A 20468-nucleotide genomic window follows, 5' to 3' on the forward strand; every position below is an offset into this window, starting at 1 on the left:
TCATGGTACAGTGAGTTTCCTTCACAATCCAGCCCAACCTGCATGGAACCGGGGGTTGTGGTGCACATGGAGAACAGGTGATATGCTTCACTTATTCCAGGGAGCTGTGTGCAGTAGACAAAGAAGCTCTGCAGATCTGGGCTCCACCTCTCCATCAAATGTCTTGGCTACACAGGGGACTGCCACACAGCAGAGAGCCCACTGCGAAGCATGTAACTTTCTGTGCCCACAGATCTCTTTTCACCAAGCAGACAGCTTTTTGAGACACCCCTGCCCCCACCCATTCCTCCCCCAGGGGCTGCAGGATACCCAGGGTGTGTAGGAGACTGTGCAGCGACAGGGTGGACTGTATTTGTGAATCAGCTTGAGACCAGCCAGTACTCACCTGAGCTGCATCTTTTACAGGCTTTAAGTTGACTGTCCAAGCCACAAGAATGACCCTTACTGACCTCGTACAATACAATGCGTTTAACCCTTTAGGTACCACAGACTTTAGATCACTGTAATTTCACTCAGAGCCTATTTGGGGTGGAGAAGGATCAGAGCAACTGGGTAGAGGAACATCCCTCTTAGGAAGGAGCAGAGAGGTGAAAATCCCTCTGGTTCCTCTAGAGCCCATCCCACACATCCCCGCTGCCGCTCCTATCAGGTGACACCTGCTTCCTGCACCAGGAGAAATGTTCAAATGAGGAGGGTATTAAGAAACTCTAAGGGCTTCATAGCTAGGTTAGAAAGGGCAACATTGCCTTAGGTCTCCAAGCGTCTGATTCATTGTTTTCCAATCTACGTCTCTGGTACGTGAAGAGTTAAAACCCAGCTACTTCAAGAAGAAAAAGATACTTTACCTTTAGTTTAATGGATTTTACTTTGGTTATGATGCTCGGGAGAGCCACCCTGACAAGAGATGTGGGGGGGCTGTGCAAGGGGGTGCATGCAGGGAGGGGCTGCGGGCCAGGCATGCATGTGTGTGACAGCTGAGACTGGTGGCGGGGGGGGGGGGGGGACTACACAGAACACCACAGCAGATGGTTGGGGTGGGGAAAGCTTTGGTGTTGCAGAGACAAGGTGGGAAACTGCCCAGGCAGCAAGAGAGACAGACAGTGCGGGGAGCTGGCTTCACTGGGTTGTGAGGGCATGCAGAGAGACAGGCAGGCAGATGGATGGGGAGAAAAAGAGAGCCAGGGAGCAGGCCAGGAAGGAGCTGAATGGAAAAGGGGCTGCAGAGGAAAGACACAAAAGCCTGCCCGAGCCAGAAGGTCTTTGAGCCGAAGGATGCCACCCGGACAGGGGAGAATTGACTCGTTCATCCAGCAGCCGGCCAGGAAAAAACGTTTCACCACGTTACAAAATGTTGACAGCTCCCCAGCTGAGGTTCTTAAGAGCGTTAAATTTGTGAAACTGACGGCTATCCCTCCACAGCTGAGCTGCAGACCAATGGAACAAACCACGCCTCCTGGGCAAATTCCAGGATAGAAAGATCCCCAAAGAAGCCCCCCACCTGCCATCTCCTTTTTTTGGGAAAACCTCCAGTGTCGCTAGGCCCTACAGCCATTTCCACCCCGTGATGCCCACCCCTCTGGACTACTTGTATCCAACCAGAAAGCCCCGTTCCCAAATCCTCCCCCACAACCAGCCCCATGACTCCCAGAATGAAAAGCTCTAGTAAAACAGAAGCAGAGTGTGGGAAAGTTTTGACACCTATACTTGATCCTTTCGATTCATTCTTTTATTTCTTGGTGCTGATCAAGGACATCTGGTTCTTTCTACTGGTACCGAACTGGGTCAGAACTGGAACCAGCGGTGTTTCAGCAAAGCCAGGAAACAATTTTCTTTTTATATAGATACCAACTTTTATAAAAAAAAAAAAAACATTTCAAGGAAGGAAGCAAACAAACAAACAAGCAAATCTCTGAATGGACTGGAGACTTGAGAAAGCCCCGGTAAGAAATTCTGTCTGAAGTAGAAAGAGAAACTCCCCTTTCTTCTTGCTCCTGGGCGAGAGAGGGAAGGGGAGCTGACAATTAAAATGGAAAGACGAGGGGGGCTGCCCAGCTGAGAGGCTGCAGCTCCCACTTGTTAAGGGTTGTGAGCGATGGGAGCTCGCTTGCGCTCTCACGCGCTGACCAGAGCCATTTCTGAGCTAGTTCTGCTCGCGGCTACTCCAAACTGCGGCCGAGGGATTTAGTAGAGATGAGAGGAGACAGAAAACACAAAGAACAGCTGCCACAGCCACTCATGCAGTGAAAAAACACCTCATTTAAAAGCAAAGATCTGTGAAAAGCCCAGGTTGAAATATTGCCATCCAGGGCTAGTCATCCCCAGGGCAACAGCGAAGGGAGACAATCCATTAAACTAAAACCAGCACATTTGGGTTACATACACTCCATTCTGGTGTCGTTAACATCCCCGCCACATCCCCCCCCCAGCTCTGCCAAGCCCCAGTGGCCTGTCTCTGCAGGCTATGAAGTCACTTATGAACAATGAGGTGGGGGCTGCTTTCCCTCAGACGGATGACAATGTTAGTTTTATTAATCACCATCTACCCCCCGGCTCACAAACCTCTTGCAGAGAGCTCTCTCAAACCCCTCGTGTGTCCCTCCCTGGAAGCTCCTGCTCAGTTTCTGCTTGTTAACGACCCATAGCCTCAAAGCGGGAGGCGGGAAGCCGTCCTCACTGAGCATGCTCAGCATGAATGGCCGAGGGGGACAGTGTCAAGCTCATTAAGCCACCCTGCTCGTTAAGCCGCTCCTCTTGGACAGGTGGTGCTAACTCGTGTCCTGATCCCAAGCCCACCCAAACCTTGACTATATAGGTCCGCGAGGGAGGAGGCGGTGGGGTCCATAAGTACCGGATAACCCCCTCCCCACAGAGTACCCCAGCCGCGCAGTCCTCTCCTGTGAGGTCGGTGCCGTGAACTCCCCTCGGTTCCATACCCCTGTGCCTGCCATCTGTGGCTCCCTGACTGTCTTCCCCTCAGACAAGGCTGGGAAAGGAGAGACACCTACTAGACTGCAGGGTCCGCTCCCTGACCTCCGGGGTGTAGGCCCCCAGGCCCAGAGCCGAGCGGGCAGCCAGCCGGAAGACATACTCAGTGTTGGGCTTCAGACCTTCCACTGTGAACGAGGTCGCCGGGTCAAAGGTCTTCAACACCTGGAGGTGGGCCGGGGGGGGGGGGCAGGGAGAAGAGAAGGGGAGGGAAGAAAAAATAAAAACAGGAAGCAGAAACAAACATCCCCACAAAAAACCTGCCCTGCTTCCCACACCTCCCAGCCACCCCAGCTAAGGGAGGGTCCCGCCATCCTGCAGGCAAAAGGGGCAGAACCATCATCCCCCACGCCTCCCTTGTGGCACTCACCTCCCTGCCGCGATCTCCTTCCCTGTAGCTGAGTTCGTACTTGACAATAATCTCCTGCCGGGGAGGGCTCCATGACACTCTGATGCTGGTCTCCGTCTTGGCTTCCGCTTGAAAGTTCATCGGCTGCCCAGGAACTAACATAGACCGAGGAGAAATCCACAGGGTGGGGTTGGACAGCCAGCGCAGAGGAGGAGGGAGAGAGAGACAGGGCCCAGGTTACTGGGCTATTTAGAAGAATCTCCCCCCACCCCCACCTCCACCCCAGGCTTGTCCATAAGCAGCATATGGGTGCGTGGTCCTGACTCTTTCCCATCGCTCCTACAGGAAGGCAGGGGCTTTTCTTTACTGGAGCCCAGTGTCTGTCACCCTGCAGGGCCAGGACAGTAAACCATCTACAGTCGCTGGAGACAAGCCAGTCCTGGATCACAGTGTCCATCATCCTACACAGTAAAGGGGACAGCCCCCCATCCCTTGAGTGACGTTCTCAGCCTCTCCATAACTTGGACGGTTCCGGGAACCGTAGTGTACAGAAAGCGGATTTCCCTGGCCTGCAGCCAGAATGGGGCTCCTGATTACCAGGGAAAGAAGGGGTATGCATTTCTGACAGAGAAGGGCACTCAGAGGAACTCAGCCAGAAGCGAGGTCAAACTATCTGTTCATTCACAGAGCATTCTGGGTAACGACATGCAGATGAGTACAGCCAGCATATCCCACTTGGCTTCTAAAACCCTCTCTCACGTGCCTGCCATGACAGGTAGCACTAGATACAGACAGAATACGGCTCTGCCCTCCTACGGTTCCTTTGATCAGAGGCTCTCAGCATCCTTTAGAGACACCACACGTGGGGAGGTGGGGGTATCAGTCAACCTACTCTAGAGGTGGGGAAACTGAGGCACCTTTTTACCGTGACGTGCTCAATGTCACAGAGAGAGTGGCAAGGATAGAGCAGAGGACTCCTGTCTCCTAGCTGCCTGCTGTAACCACTAGAAACAAAACCCAGGAGTCTTAACTCCCAGCTCCTCTGTTCCAGCCGCTGGACAGTGCTTCCTCCCCAAATAGCTATTTCTATTTAAGCTGAAGATACTTAAGCAGATGACACTAATCTGGGGGGAGAGGTAGAAACGCTGGAAGGTAGGGATAGGGTCCAGAGTGACCTAGACAAATTGGAGGATTGGGCCAAAAGAAATCTGATGAGGTTCAACAAGGATAAGTGCAGAGTCCTGCACTTAGGACGGAAGAATCCCATGAACTGCTACAGGCTGGGGACCGACTGGTTAAGCTGCAGTTCTGCAGAAAAGGACCTGGGGATGACAGTGGACGAGAAACTGGATATGAGTCAACACTTGCCAGCAGATTGAGGGAAGTGATTATTCCCCTCTATTCGGCACTGGTGAGGCCACATCTGGAGTATTGCATCCAGGTTTGGGGCCCCCACTACAGAAAGGATGTGGAAAAATTGGAGAAAGTCCAGCGGAGGGCAATGAAAATGATTAGGGGGTTGGGGCACATGACTTATGAGGAGAGGCTGAGGGAACTGGGATTATTTAGTCTGCAGAAGAGAAGAGTGACGGGGGGGATTTGATAGCAACCTTCAACTACCAAGATCCATAAACCTGGAAATCCTGGGCGCCCCATCATCTCAGGCATTGGCACCCTGACAGCAGGATTGTCTGGCTATGTAGACTCCCTCCTCAGGCCCTACGCTACCAGCACTCCCAGCTACCTTCGAGACACCACTGACTTCCTGAGGAAACTTCAATCCATCGGTGATCTTCCTGATAACACCATCCTGGCCACTATCGATGTAGAAGCCCTCTACACCAACATTCCACACAAAGATGGACTACAAGCCGTCAAGAACACTATCCCCGATAATGTCACGGCTAACCTGGTGGCTGAACTTTGTGACTTTGTCCTTACCCATAACTATTTCACATTTGGGGACAATGTATACCTTCAGATCAGCGGCACTGCTATGGGTACCCGCGTGGCCCCACAGTATGCCAACATTTTTATGGCTGATTTAGAACAATGCTTCCTCAGCTCTCGTCCCCTAAAGCCCCTACTCTACTTGCACTATATTGATGACATCGTCATCATCTGGACCCATGGAAAAGAAGCCCTTGAGGAATTCCACCATGATTTCAACAATTTCCATCCCACCACCAACCTCAGCCTGGTCCAGTCCACACAAGAGATCCACTTCCTGGACGCTACAGTGCTAATAAACAATGGTCACATAAACACCACCCTATACCGGAAACCTACTGACCGCTATTCCTACCTGCATGCCTCCAGCTTTCACCCTGACCACACCACACGATCCATCGACTACAGCCAAGCTCTGCGATACAACCGCATTTGCTCCAACCCCTCAGACAGAGACAAACACCTACAAGATCTCTGTCAAGCTTTCTTACAACTACAATACCCACCTGCAGAAGTAAAGAAACAGATTGATAGAGCCAGAAGAGTTCCCAGAAGTTACCTACTACAGGACAGGCCTAACAAAGAAAATAACAGAACGCCACTAGCCGTCACCTTCAGCCCCCAACTAAAACCCCTCCAACGCATTATTAAGGATCTACAACCTATCCTAAAGGATGACCCAACACTCTCACAAGTCTTGGGAGACAGGCCAGTCCTTGCCTACAGACAGCCCCGCAACCTGAAGCAAATACTCACCAACAACCACATACCACACAACAAAACCACTAACCCAGGAACTTATCCTTGCAACAAAGCCCGTTGCCAATTGTGCCCACATATCTATTCAGGGGACACCATCACAGGGCCTAATAACATCAGCCACACTATCAGAGGCTCGTTCACCTGCACATCCACCAATGTGATATATGCCATCATGTGCCAGCAATGCCCCTCTGCCATGTACATTGGTCAAACTGGACAGTCTCTACGTAAAAGAATAAATGGACACAAATCAGATGTCAAGAATTATAACATTCATAAACCAGTCGGAGAACACTTCAATCTCTCTGGTCACGCAATCAGAGACATGAAGGTCGCTATCTTAAAACAAAAAAACTTCAAATCCAGACTCCAGCGAGAAACTGCTGAATTGGAATTCATTTGCAAATTGGATACTATTAATTTAGGCTTAAATAGAGACTGGGAGTGGCTAAGTCATTATGCAAGGTAGCCTGTTTCCTCTTGTTTTTTCCTACCCCCCTCCCAGATGTTCTGGTTTAACTTGGATTTAAACTTGGAGAGTGGTCAGTTTGGATGAGCTATTACCAGCAGGAGAGTGAGTTTGTGTGTGTATGGGGGTGGGGGGATGTGAGAAAACCTGGATTTGTGCAGGAAATAGCCCAACTTGATTATCATGCACATTGTGTAAAGAGTTGTCACTTTGGATGGGCTATCACCAGCAGGAGAGTGAATTTGTGTGGGGGGGTGGAGGGTGAGAAAACCTGGATTTGTGCTGGAAATGGCCCACCTGATGATCACTTTAGATAAGCTATTACCAGCAGGACAGTGGGGTGGGAGGAGGTATTGTTTCATATTCTCTGTGTATATATAAAGTCTGCTGCAGTTTCCACGGTATGCATCCGATGAAGTGAGCTGTAGCTCACGAAAGCTCATGCTCAAATAAATTGGTTAGTCTCTAAGGTGCCACAAGTACTCCTTTTCTTTTTACCTGAAGGGAGGTTCCAAAGAGGATGGAGCTCGGCTGTTCTTAGTGGTGGCAGATGACTGAACAAGGAGCAATGGTCTCAAGTTGGAGGTCTAGGTTGGATGATGAAGCACTGGAATGGGTTCCCTAGGGAGGTGGTGGAATCTCCATCCTTAGAGGTTTTTAAGGCCCGACTTGACAAAGCCTTGGCTGGGATGATTTAGTTGGGGTTGGTCCTGCTTTGAGCAGGGGGTTGGACTACATACCTCCTGAGGTCTCTTCCAACCCTAATCTTCTATGATTCTATAAAGATGACCAGTAAAGAGAAAGTGCTCTGGAGAGCGCCCTGGGCACAGTGTTATCATTGTGCTGTGAGCCAGCTAACTGTCTCTCCCGACAGAATCCGTGTGTGGCAGCTCAGTCTGTCCATGACTACATGGGCCCAGAACTCACCTCCTTGCTGTGTTTTGACCTGGATGGGGTCGGAGAGGGGCCCATCTCCCACGGAAGTGAAGGCCAGGACCCGGACGGTGTAGGTTTCGTCCTCCAAAAGGCTGCCAACTGTGGTCAGGAGGCTGTCGTCTACATTGTGTTTCTGCCAGTTGCTCACCGGCTGGTCCGGCTCCATGGTGTAATACACCCTGTAGCCGCGGATCTGCCCATTGGGCTCCACCGGCTCCTCCCATTGGATGATCATGGTGGTGCCACTCAGCATCCGCCCCTGGACGCTGCGAGGAGCGCTAGCTGGCGCCTGCTCCCCAGTGCGGGTCACCACGGACTCGCTGGGAGGACCCTGCCCGATGGTGTTGACGGCAGACACCCAGATCTCATACTCCGAGTTGGGGCTGAGTCCTCCGATGCTGTAACGCGTGGTAGTGATGTCCTCTTTGATCTGGTAAGGGCCATCCTGACTCTTGGACTTGTACTCGATGACGTAGTAAGACACAGGGTCGGGGTTCCCCGAGTCCCAGGTGATGGTGATGCTGGTTGCTGTGGTTTCTGTTACCACAGGGGTCCCGGGAGCCTTGGGCAGCGCTGAGGATGCGGAAGAATAAACACTTTAGAACCATATGTTAAAACGGTGTCTAATTGGCAAGTTAGGGCGCTGAGAGCTGGCAGCACCGTACAGATCGCAGCGCGGCTGTTCAGTAAAATGCTGCTGAAATATTATGAACCTAGTTACGCTCTTTATTACCTTCTTAAACTGCTCTATCAAAAGGAAGCATTCAACAAAACATCTGGAATCGTTAACACAGACTTCAACTGAACATCCCAATGTGCTGAGGAAAACTGGTTTCACACCCAACTCCTTTAGAATATGGAAAAAATATCTCCTTAAATATCACTAGCTGTTCCTAGACCTGGGCATTTCTGGCTCTCTCTGTACCTGCAGTATGCAGTCACAAGACAGCTTTCTCTAGAACTACGCAGTTCTCGGTCTAGAAAGCTACAAAATGAACAAGTTTGCTTTGGTTCCCCACCCCCCGACCCCTCCAAATGTGCTCTCTAGACCCACCTTCTCCCCCAAGTCTGCACCCTAGATCTGGGCTCAAGACCTCCCAAGTACATGCTCTACACCTGGGGCTTACCCAAACGCATGATCTAATTCTAGACCATCCCCTGAAGCACATCCTCTAAATCCCTACAAGCACCCGCTGTAGACCCAGGCCCTTTCTAGATCTACCTCCCTGTTCAACTTGCTTGCTAGAACATATTGCAGTTACTTTCATACAGGAACAGAAAGATAAAGACAACAGGCAGAACGTGCCAGCGGGACATAGGTTCCGTATCTGGGGAAGTGAAATATTCAGACAATGCATCATAGCCATGAGCTTTTAAGGTTAATATTATGGTACAAGAAAAAGAAAAAGAAAAAAACAGAAAAGCAAAGGAGTGTTTCAATCCAGCCCCGGGCATCCTTTTGCCAGCGTCTCAACCTGCTCCCTGCGCAAACAGCTCCGCCGGAGTTTTGTGCAATGATTCCAAGGGGTCCCTGTTCCCCACTGTTGCCAGAGCTCCCTGTCCCGTATGCTCTGATCAAGTGGGATCTAGTTCTCATTTACTCTCCTCTCTCAGGTCCTTATGAAGGCATCCCTTTTCCCCCCTCCCCAAATTCCCTTATGGACAGGGTCAGTGCTCAGAGCAGACATCAACTCTGCACCTCTCCCAGCCAAGAGGATCTGTTGCTCATGCTCCCCAGTTGAGGAGGGAAGTCTTCCAGCCATACATCTATGCTCCTCTTGGAAATCACAAGCTTCAAGCTGGGGTTTCTCATGTGGTGAGGCAACAGAGAAGGTTCCCGTAAGACACCACGACGAGGATGTGGTGCAAGGAACTGCATGCCGGAGACGGGCAGGTTCTGACCCCTCTAACACTGGAACAAGAGTGGGATGCAAGCCCCAGTCCCCTGACCGCTCAAGGCTCCCCACACATCATCAGCCAACCAGACTCATGACCCAGGATGAAAACAAAGGTACAAGTTTTGAATCTCGGTTCCCCTGATAAATAACAGCTGCTAAAGCCAGGAAAGGCCCCAAGCCAGTGATGGAAGCTGGTGGCTTCCAATCGGTTGGGGATTTTTTTGTACCACACTCAGTAGCATGCCATCCTCATGTGCACACTCACACACATCTGCACACACACACATGCACAGCAATGCCTTTGCAAGCTCATGCACGCACATGTGTATTTGTCCATACTCGTGTGCACTTATACCCACATGATCGCATACAGTCATGTACCCATATGCTCATACAACCATGCTCATCCCTGATCGCTCTCACACCCCCCGCCCCCACCATGTGCCTACGTGCATGAGCATAACCCCATACGCTCACGTGCTCATACAACTACATGCTCGCATGCATCTGCACATTTCCACACACAGCCACATGATCACCAGCATGGTCATGCCACCACACATTCATTCGTGCATGGTTGCTCATGCTTGCACACATGTGCATGCTCATACGTATGGCCATGCACCACCTACATGGTTGCTCATGCTTGCACACATGTGCATGCTCATACATATGGCCATGCACCTGCATGGTCGCTCACACTTGCACACATGTGCACGCTCACATGCATGGTCACACCCCCACATGCTCATTCTCTTACATTTCACGGTGATCTGAGCCACGGCTTCTATGACCCCCAGGCTAGACATGGCCACGCAGGTGTAGTTGGCCGAGTCCTTGACGTCAGTGAGCTCCAGGACGTTGCGGCCCACAGGCATGTCATCCTCGGGCGTCAAGTCTTCTGCCCCCTGCATCCACTTGACATACGGCATGGGCGAACCCACTGCCACGCAGGTGATGTTGACGTTACCCCCGGGCATGATCTCATGGCTGACGGGCAGGATGGAGAAGCGAGGTGCCACCCGGCGAACTGTGGACGAGACGCACAGAGGTGACACAAAAAAAAAAAAAAAAAAAAGAAAAGAAAAGAAAAAGAAAAGAAAAAAAAGGGAAAAAAAGAAAGAAAGAAAGAAAAGGGGAGAAGATAATTTAAATATAAACGGGGCTCATCTTTTTTTCCTTTATTTAAAAAATAATAATAATAAAAAAATTCAAAAAACCAAAACCAAAAAAATTAAACTTCAAATAAATTTTACTTCACAAACAAGATATAGAATATAGACATAAAGCGATATTTCATAGCAACAGGGTTCCATTGATCAAGATTAGACCCATCACAGCACAGATAAATACACAAAAATTTATTAGCAATTTCTCATCTTTACTTGACAAGTGCCGGCATTGCACGCGTCGAACAATCTCCTCCACAGCTGCTGGGGCCCCGGCTCCCCACCCCGCTTCCCCAGAGCCCCTGCCCACTCCCCTTTGTTAGTAGGATCTAATTCGCCCTCCTCCACCTCCTTCTCGCATGGAAATCTGGAACAAGCCCACTGCCATGTTGTGAACTGGTCCTCTCCAGAGTAGCAGATTCATGCCCCATGGAAAGGACTAATCTCACACCAGCGAGCTCTCATTTCTGGCCAGTGTCAAGGAGAACGGAGGAAGACGGGGAGGAGCTGGGGTGGGGAGGGTGTGAGGAAAGCTTCCTCTCAGGGCTCTGTTCTTGTTGAAAAGGCCTTCAGCTTGTTGAGACCCTGGGGGGGAGGGGGGAGAGACTCCAAGGAGAAATCAAGTAGGAGAAAGAGGTCTCCTGCCCCAAATTCCAGAGAAGCCACCTGAGAGGTAAAAAGACAGGGGGGCGCCCCCAGAGCAGGCTAGAATTTAGAGTGTGTCTGTCCATGTGTGAGAACCGTCCAGGAGGAAGGACCCCCCCCCCCCCCCCCGCACCTGGAATGTGAGAGAGTGGGAAAGATGAGAAACTCTAATGAAATTTTTGTGGTTTTCGGGTATAGAAACCCTAACGAAGCCTCTTTAAGATCTGACACGGTTCCATCGATAGATGCAGCTCTCAGAGTCACAAACATCATGCAAAATAGGTTTAAAAAAAAAGAGAGAGAGACAGAGACAGAGAGAAGAAAAAAATGCAGAGGAGTATAACTTATGGGCCACTAGCAAATGCCCACATGGATACTGAAGAGAGAGAGAGAAAGAGAGAGAGACAGACAGAAAGAGAGAAAGAAGAAGAGGAAAGTGGGGGGGGAGAGAGAGAGAGACGGGGAAGGGGAGGGGGAAACCGACTTTAATGCTGCATACTTTTTCTAGCTGATGTGACCCAATGTGGTGGCTCACATTGTCACATCTCAGCCCTGGCGGAATAATAAATAGAATAGAATTAATAATAATAAGAAAAACAAGGTAATGAAACTTTAACGTTGAGAAAACAGTGACATGTTCTGTGCATCTCCTTAGCAGAGAAGTGGATGCAGCTTCCAGACCTTACACGGGAAGAACATGGATGCAAAGGAGAGAGAGCGCAGTTTCCGTGGCTCCATTTTCTGAAGTGACTGGGACGGATGGACGGAGGGACCAGCTGGGTGGTTTCCTCACACGTCAAAGAAGGAGAAGGGGACCAGAGAGAAGTTTAATCATAAAAACCCAACCCAGAGACTAACTCTGCACCTGGCTGCCCAAGGGACACGGAAACCTCTCCCTGCTCAAGGGCTGGCCCTAGGGGAGTGGGATCTCCATAAGTCCCCCCATCTGTCTCTGGATGACCCCCCTACTATTTATTCCATTTAAGTCTGTGTATGATGGCGGGATAACACCCCACAGAGTCCAAGAGGGATCATGGGCAGACAACAGGTGACCTAGAGAGATGTAGTTGGGAGTGAGCTGAATAGGGCAACATCCCATCCTAGGAGTGAGGGCAAAGGGTTAAAGGCTGGGGAGGCTGCAGGTATAATTGTAGCAACAGGGGAAAGAGCCGTGTGAGGATGAGTCCCTACAGGCTTCAGAGATACCTGTATAATTCCTGCATGTACTCAGCGAGTAAGGATACCAGTACCACAGGCTAGAGCCCTGATTCTCCTCACTCCTACAGCACAGTAAATCCAGAGCAACTCCACTAAAGTCATTGGGAGCTGAACCCATACAAAACTGGTGCCAAAGAGAATCAGGCCCAGAAGCTCTCCCCACTGGGTCATGGTGGCTTCAGATCTCCTTAGACCTGGTGGCCTGGATCAGCCTCTAGCTTACTGCACCAACCCAGCTTCAGGTTGCTCCTTAACCGAGGTTCTCAAATGGTGGCTTGCAGAATGAAGTATTCTGGGAATGAAGACGGGGGAAGGAGGGCGGGGCGTTGCACTGCTGGGAGAGGAGATGGCCCATGAGAGGGGGTTCTTTCCCACAGAGCGGAACAGTTGGCGACACAAGGCCTGACGCTGCTGTGGGGGAAGGATGGAGTTTTCATTAGCAGCGGGTGAAATTTTACAGCTGAAACTCCCCTCCCCCTGCAAAAAATAAATCCTTATACAAGTTCAGATGCTTAAAATTTTGGGTTCAAAATGCCTTTTGGTTCTGACATTTCCTTCCATTCTATTTTTTAAAAATTAAAAAATTAAAAATGCTCATCACTGACCCAAAACATCCAATTACAGGTCCCACAAAATGTTTTGTTCGATTCAAAACAATTCTCCCCTCCCTCCCATCCCCCCACTTTTGGGAGTTGCCAGTGAACCAAAACCTCCATTATTCAAGTTTTAACATCCAGCCTGCGGCGGGGCTGGAAATGCCGCCCCCTCCTGCATGGGGGCTGGGGGCACACGGTCACAGCCCAAGCTAGTTGCAAAGCCTTTGCTCTCCGTATCTGCCTTAGCTTCACCCATACAGCCCAGCCGCCTGCCCATCTAACCCCTGCTCCCGATCTTCTTTGCTTGGAGGAAGGAGAAGAATTTGAGCCGCTTGGCAGCTGCATGAGCTGCTCACGAGGTGTCGGAACCCAGATCATTCAGAGGGGAAGAACCACAGAGCGTTATTAGAACAGCACCAACCAGCTTTTCTGGAAGGCGCACCTCCAATGGAGGCCTATCCCTCTCCCTGTTACCAACAGGCCAGAAGCTGTTTCCCTGCAGTGGAGGCTCGATGGAAAAATTAGCCCCTGCCTCCTTCCCCAGATGTCTCCATCTCAAGGGGAGCTCTCCCCACTTGGCTACCAGACCCGCTTCTGTGCAGTCAGCCAGAGAGGGCAGCAGCACCAATGGGGCAGGGCCTGGGGGGAAGACAAGGAGAGTCAAGGATTTCAGGCAATGAAGAGCATAGAGACTCGGCACACCAGGGAGATCCCAAGAGAAAGGGGCATGAATGCTTCCCCACCTTGACCCGAGCTGGGGAAAGGCACAGAACTGGGAGGGTGTATAGCCTCACCTAGAGGTTGTCATTGGCTTGGGAAAGGAAGGTGTGGGGGGGTGTAACTTCACTTACATCCTGGTCCTTGCTGGGGAGGGTTTGGCAGGACCTACTGGTTCAGAAGAGTGGGGAGGCATCTCCTCCCCTGGAGCCTGGCTGAGGAGCAGTGCCTAGACACCAGCAGAGGCTGAGGGACAGGGTTTAAAACACACTTGGGCATGCTGGGGCAAATGGGCAGGAGGCCCCCCACGCCGGGAAGTTCTTAGCCCTAGCAAGAAGGGCTGGAGGCGTCCCAGCTGCTGTTCCCATCCTTCCTTCCACTGGGATCCAGTCTGAATGAGTCGCTCGGCCTTGGCAAGAGCAGAGAGTCCTAGCTACTTCCCTGGAGCTGGTGGCATTTCAGAAAATGGAGCCACATAAAGACTGCGCCAGTCACATTGGAGACAAGATGGAGAGTACTTGAAAAGAAACAAGTGGGGGTCACATGCAGACAGATCGGGGGGTGGGAATGAGTCTTCCAAAGAGGAGCTGATATGTCACTTCCTGGGGGAGGTGGGTTGGGGGAGGTTGAGGAGAAATGGGGAGACACACATTGACGGACAAGATCCAGTCAGCAAACAGCACTGACAGCAACAAACAACGGCGGGTGGGATGCAAACACCGAGTTGTCATGGAAACAGAACAAGACAGTTAAATTCAAACTGAGATTAATTAAAAAAAAAAGAAAGAAAGAAAAAAAGAAAGGAAGAAGAAATCACAATTTCGTAACTGAAAAGCATCTTTCAATGGGGGCGGAGCGCTGAGAATCGGAGTCTGAAGGGAACAAACCAGTGTTGCCTGCCCATGTCCGGCGGGGGTAGAGGACGGGGTCCACTCACAAAACACAAGCTGAGAGCTGCTCAGAGATGTGCCGATTTGCAGCACCCCACACGGACACGGAGGTGCTCAGGTTTTCAGGCCCTCAGTGCAGCATTACCGCTTGGCTGCTTTAATGACAGTTAGCACATATAGCAAGTGGGAAGCAAACGGCAGGTCCTGATCCCTGACCAAGAACCTGGGAATCCCATGAAGGGTGAGAATTTGGAATATGGTTGGCCACACAGCAATGCGAGGACAGAAAGCATTGGTAAGGTGCAGTATCTCTGTGGGCAGTATCCTGGTTTAAAGAAGCTTCACTCTCTTTCTCACACACACACACACACGGGAAATGAGAGCAACTCCTGCATTAGCACGGGAGACATGCAGAGAGCACATGAATGCAGGCAAGGCAGGGCTCAGGGTGGTGACAACAGCACTCACTGTAACAAGAAACACCCAGAGGGTCCCTCGCTGGAGGTCTGGTACGGTCTGGGTAGCAAGTGAGCCACACTAGAAGCCATCACTGCTGATATTTATTTTAATAGCTGTACCACTCCTATTTGACGGTTGACATGAGATTTCACAAGCTGAGATACTCCGGGTCAGTGTCTAGGTCAGAGCCTTGGGGTGAGGAGGTTTGAACAGCAGTTAGAGACTGAGCAGAGAGCTCTGGCTGCTCACACCCAGGCTGGGTTTCATAAGCAGCAGCCGGATGAGCAAAATCAAATGCAAAATGCAACCAGAGGAGCCTCTGATGCTGTTATCGGAGACAACTGGAACGACTGGGAGGAAACCCCAAGAAGAGCGGAGGGGTAGTGAGGGTTCTCCTTCTAGATACAATTCATTTAGGGTTGCAATAGATGTCTTGTAACCCCTACCTCCCTTCTTTCCCAGAGCTGAGCCGCCTCCGGGATTCTCACTCTGGGACAGATAATTGCCAGCACCAAAATACAACAACAGCCTTGCCCTGCTATGTTATTTTTCATCCCAGGATCTCACTGAGCTTTTCAGACGTTCGTATTATTTATTATCCCCCTTGTACGGATAGGGAAACTAAAGCACAGGGAAGTGATGTGCCCAAGGTCAACGAGTCATCGGCAGGGCCCACAACAGAACCCAGGAGTCCTGACTCCCTGCCATGGTTTTCACCATTAGACGGCACTGAATGTCCTCTACAAATGCTCAGCGCTTTCTGCCACAGGAATGGTCTGTGCTGGTGGCAGTGGAAGGAGTGAGGGTGTCAGTCACTTTGCAAGTGATCTACCGGTGGGCAGAGAGAGCGGACCAAATCTCATTCCATGCAGCCCTGACACCCTGTGGAATCCTGCTGGTAACACAAGTCACCACGCAGTTCAGGTATTGTCTCTAAACTGCAGCTCTGGCAAAAGAGCCATCACTCCCTGGGGCTCTGTCCTGTTTGACACCTAGAACCAGGCAGACCGATTTTAGAAATGGGCTCAGTTGGAGAGGGCGGCGTTAAAGGCATAGAGCTGCCATCCCTTACTTCGCCAGACTGAAACTCACCGGAAAGGAGAGGAGACAGGGTTCTGGACCTCAGTCACCAGGGGCTGAGATCCACTGCGGAGGACCGGGATACCCAAAGTGCAGCTACAGGGCCAGATTGCCACCCTTTCCGACGAGTTTTGAGGGCTAGATATCTGCTGACTCTGCAGTACCATCTAGCTACCCCACATCCCCAGGCATGGAGAGGGGCTGTACGGGGGACGATGCAGGTCATCTCTCCTCCTCCCACAACCACGCTGGTAGGTGATCCAGACAGAAAATGAATGCAGCCTCGTCACAGGCACTCCCCACAGCCACCTTGCTGACCACAACCTCCGCCTTAAAACCGTTCCAGCTGTGAATGACAACGGAGAAGGAACTATCTGCTAAAGCTACTGGATTCCATCTTCATTTCCCTTTAACTGCTGCGAAGCAGGACCCTAACCATGACATTTCTGGGTGGCTCTCCAGCTCTCTTTGACAGACTCTCCCCATGTGCAGCATCAGGATAAAAAGCAGGATTTGGGGGTTGGGGAGATGTGAAAAATGGAAACAGCTATGTTGGGATTTGTAACTGCTGTCCTTCGATTATAAATTCTTCAGGGTAGGGGAGGTCTCTTTGTCCAGGGTTTGCATGCACCTAATACAACGGGGTCCTGACCCATAACTGGAGCTCCTTGATGCTACATAATACAAAAGCAAACAACAACCACCCCATGTCTCTCATTTTCCCCTTCCACCTTCACACCGGAACCTCAAACTTTTACCAGTTTTATGTGGAAATGGGCCTGATCCAAGATTCAGGATCCAACCCTCCCTGTGCTCTGGAGACATCTGGATTGGATGTCATCTTCTCCCCAAGTTTCCAGAAGCCCAGATCTGTTGTACAGAATCAGTCACTCATTCTCACACACACATTTTTTCAGTGGCCGCCAGACTCTTGGAAGCACTTTTTAAATAGGGATACTGCTTGTCATCAACAGACATGGTTTTAAGAACTAAATGCTAGAGGCTTGTGGTTCTAGTCAATTACGTCAACCCACATTCTGAAGAGAGGCTCACTATACACAACGTGATGCATAGTAAGACCCATGATATTAGGTTGACTGGAAGCGGCCAAGTGTCTTGTCGACACAAGCAAATATCTGTGCCCTGAGTTAAACTCTGTTTAACATCCAATTCATTAGCAACTGAACAGATTAAAGAAGGGCTGTGGTTTTTATCTTCCAACAGACCAGGTAAAGCCCATTGGTTTTACTGCCGCTTCCTCCTAATGCAGGGAAGTTAACACAGGTTGTGCTCTGTGAGTGGCATTTTCAACTAGTCATGACCAACTAGACAATACTCATTAACATTGCCAAGGGGTTTTTTTTCTCCCCAGATAGAAAAGTAGCCAGAAGATCCATGTGACGAGAGACACCAATGTTCTAAGGGGCAGATTTACAGACCTGATTGGAAGAGACACTGGAAGATCCAGGTTTGGGTTTTGCAACACCAGAATCCGTCCTTAAACCGTGTTCCCAGGACGCAGCTGGTGAGAGAAATCTGAGGACTGATCAATCAGTTTGTGCTGACGAAACCCACTGACTCCACTTTCTAACCCCCTTCCGGATTAGCTCAGGAAAAAGAGATATTGGGATGGGGGAAAGGGAGGGGATGCTAGACAAGAACCCGTCACTTCAAACCCCGATTCACATTAAACCAACTAAAAAAAGAAGGAAAATAAATAAATAAAAGAAAGAGAAAACTAAGACTGAAGGAATAAAAGTGAAGTGACTGGTTGAAAGCACCAAACAAAATCAAATGGTGTTAACGTTTTGACATTCAGCAAGCTGCTGCTCCGAATGAGGTGAGAAGGCGGACATTATCGGCCATTTTGGCGAGACAGGAGTCATTCCGTCTTACTCCAAAATGAGGACGGGGGGTAGGGGAAAGGGTGCCAAAATAATGTGCAGCCTCTACATTATTAGTGAAGTTTAGATTACACCTGTCCTCCCCTCCCAAAAGGTAGCCTTCTCTCTGCCCCCTCCGTTCTCCAGACAGCCGCCTCTCCCTCTTCCGCCCTGCTCCCTCGTCTCCCATTCCAGTTGCAGTTCGCTCCACTGGGGCAAGATGCTGTTCAGATTTCCCACTTCCGTCCCTCCAGAGGACAAGAAGTTTTTCCTCCTCCTGCCCAGCTCTTTCTTAATTTCATTAATCCTACAAAGATAAAAATCAGAGCAAGATCTGGATTTGGTCTGGAGGAAATTTTGCCGTCAGTACTTCCCAATCATGGTTATTATTTTGCCATTTAAACACATCAGTTGAGCGACAGGCTGGCTGAACATCTCTAGTCTTTAAAAAAAATTTTTTTTTTTTGCTTTTGCATGAGTGAATACAAAATAATCTGAACCCAATTGATTTCCAAGCAGCTCCATTGTAGCTGCTGTAATATTAGACACAGACTTTTTTTTTTTTTTTTAATTTGACAAGGTGTAATCTAATTCTTTTCCCCTAAAACAAAGAGAACAGCGATGCAAAAGGTGTAAGAGACACAGTCAGGCAGAGATTTCGAGATCAGTACAGCACAGTGTTCCTGCAAAGTGTCCTTTATAGATACACACACATATATATTTTTGTTTCCAGTTGCTTTTCCTGGTGAGAAATCCTTCTGCAGAAACACAGCAAAGTTGTTTGTTTGCTTTGTGTAGACATATATTTAAACTCTCGAATTTCAGAGCTAAGAACACCCCAAACTTGTACAGGGTGTCCCTCCTTGCTTGGAGTGACTTTCTTTAAAGGTATTATGATAACACTTTCGGGTAGGGGTGGTGCTCTGAAATGTATTACAGTCACTCCCCCTCCCTGAATTCCAGAACATGTTAACAGTATGCTGGAAAATGGACTTACAGGGGATCTAGAATGAGGTGGCAGGGATCAAGAGTGGCATCACCCCCCCCCCACCTTTGCTGCGTTCTAAAATATATTAACGCTATTCTGGATTAGTATTAAGACTCCCTCACACAAATGCCATCCCAGGGTTTTAGAACCCGTGAGCATCCTGCAGCAGACGGACGCTCCCCTGCTAGTCTCTGCATTCCCATCTCTCTAGCCTCTCCCAGGCATTGGCAGTACACGGATTTAGCAAGAGGACACCACTCCACATGCCTCTTGAGGGGTATTTGGAGCAACAGACTGCTCTGGATTAACAGTCCTGAGTGACCCAAACTTGCCCAGCTCTCTACGGTAGGGGGCTGGGACTCAGATCTCCAAAGATATTTAGGTGCTTAACTCCCATTGATTTCAATCAGAGTCAGGTGCCTAAATGAGATTAATTTTTGAAATGATCCATATTTTTAATGCATTTGTTAAGTTATACTTGCCGAGTTCACTGTAACGCGAGCTGGCCCAGCTCAGCTCCAAAACCACTTCTCCAACCCCCACTGAGATATATTCTAATTGATTTAGTGTATTCTTCTATTAGCTATTTACCTAATTGCACCTGAGAACCCATACCAAGTTGCATTTTTCCTAGAACCCTGAAGAATATTTGGAACATTCTCAGCAAGAACTGGACTGCAAAGGCTAGATTATAATGGAAAAGGCACAGATGCAGTACGGTTAAGAGTGATCTGCTATAGGTATGCCTAATACAGAGACGGTGCAGCTATTTAAACACATACTGGATTATCTTAACCCTCCTGGGCCAGCAAAGAGAGGGATGGGGTCACACCTACAGCAACACAACTGTTGCGTTTCTGAAATACTTGATAAAGCACCAGATGCCACATTCCATGCATGTTTTGGGAGATGCTTAAACCCAACCAATTCACCGCTCCTAAGGTAAGGAAGTCTAGCAGCAGCAACCCTGCATGCTTAGAGGTTGCTAAAGCATAGCCCACAGAGTTCTGAGGTACACTGTGCAGGTTCCCTCATCATTAACAAGGGAGAGGACCTAGAGAGACTTCAAGTCCTGGTGTGTTATGCTCCTTCCTGAGCCAAGCAGTAGGCCGCTCGACTTGAGATAGCTGACTACATTCTGGGGCCTCTAGCCTCCCTCTTCAAGAAGAGGATGGTTGCATTGTAAGAATTATCTAGGCTCCTAGTAAACTGCCAGTGTTGCACCTCTGTTGGGCAACGTTTGGGCCTCTTTGGTTCAGCTCAGTGACGTGACGGTCAGACACGCAGAGATTTGATCCCGGCATTGGCCCCCAAAGTGGAGCGAGCACCTCAGCCCACATGGGCAAGAGTCAAAAAATCATCAAGGAGCGTCTGACAAGCTGCTGCTTTCCTGTCTTGCCTGAGCTTGCCGAAACCCTTTTGAACCGTCCTGCCCTGAGAGACGCTCCAGAGCAATGGGTCCTCTGCTAGCTAG

At 49.8% G+C, this 20468-nt stretch overlaps 1 protein-coding gene across 7 annotated transcripts in view; it reads right to left on the minus strand.

Moving 5' to 3' along the window:
• PTPRS (protein tyrosine phosphatase receptor type S) overlaps positions 1–20468 on the minus strand; it is a 247059-nt gene that overhangs the window by 53048 nt on the left and 173543 nt on the right. For all 7 annotated transcript variants that reach the window (XM_084614680.1, XM_084614681.1, XM_084614682.1 and 4 more), the window contains exons 7-10: positions 10110–10379; positions 7443–8024; positions 3356–3489; positions 3006–3150 (exon numbers count right to left, since the gene is read on the minus strand). In XM_084614680.1, coding sequence (XP_084470806.1) covers positions 3006–3150; positions 3356–3489; positions 7443–8024; positions 10110–10379 — 1131 coding nt within the window. The remainder of the gene's footprint in view (positions 1–3005; positions 3151–3355; positions 3490–7442; positions 8025–10109; positions 10380–20468) is intronic.

Source organism: Lepidochelys olivacea (genome assembly GCF_965140295.1).
Source record: "Lepidochelys olivacea isolate rLepOli2 genome assembly, chromosome: 25".
In the NCBI taxonomy this organism is placed as follows: Eukaryota; Metazoa; Chordata; order Testudines; family Cheloniidae; genus Lepidochelys; species Lepidochelys olivacea.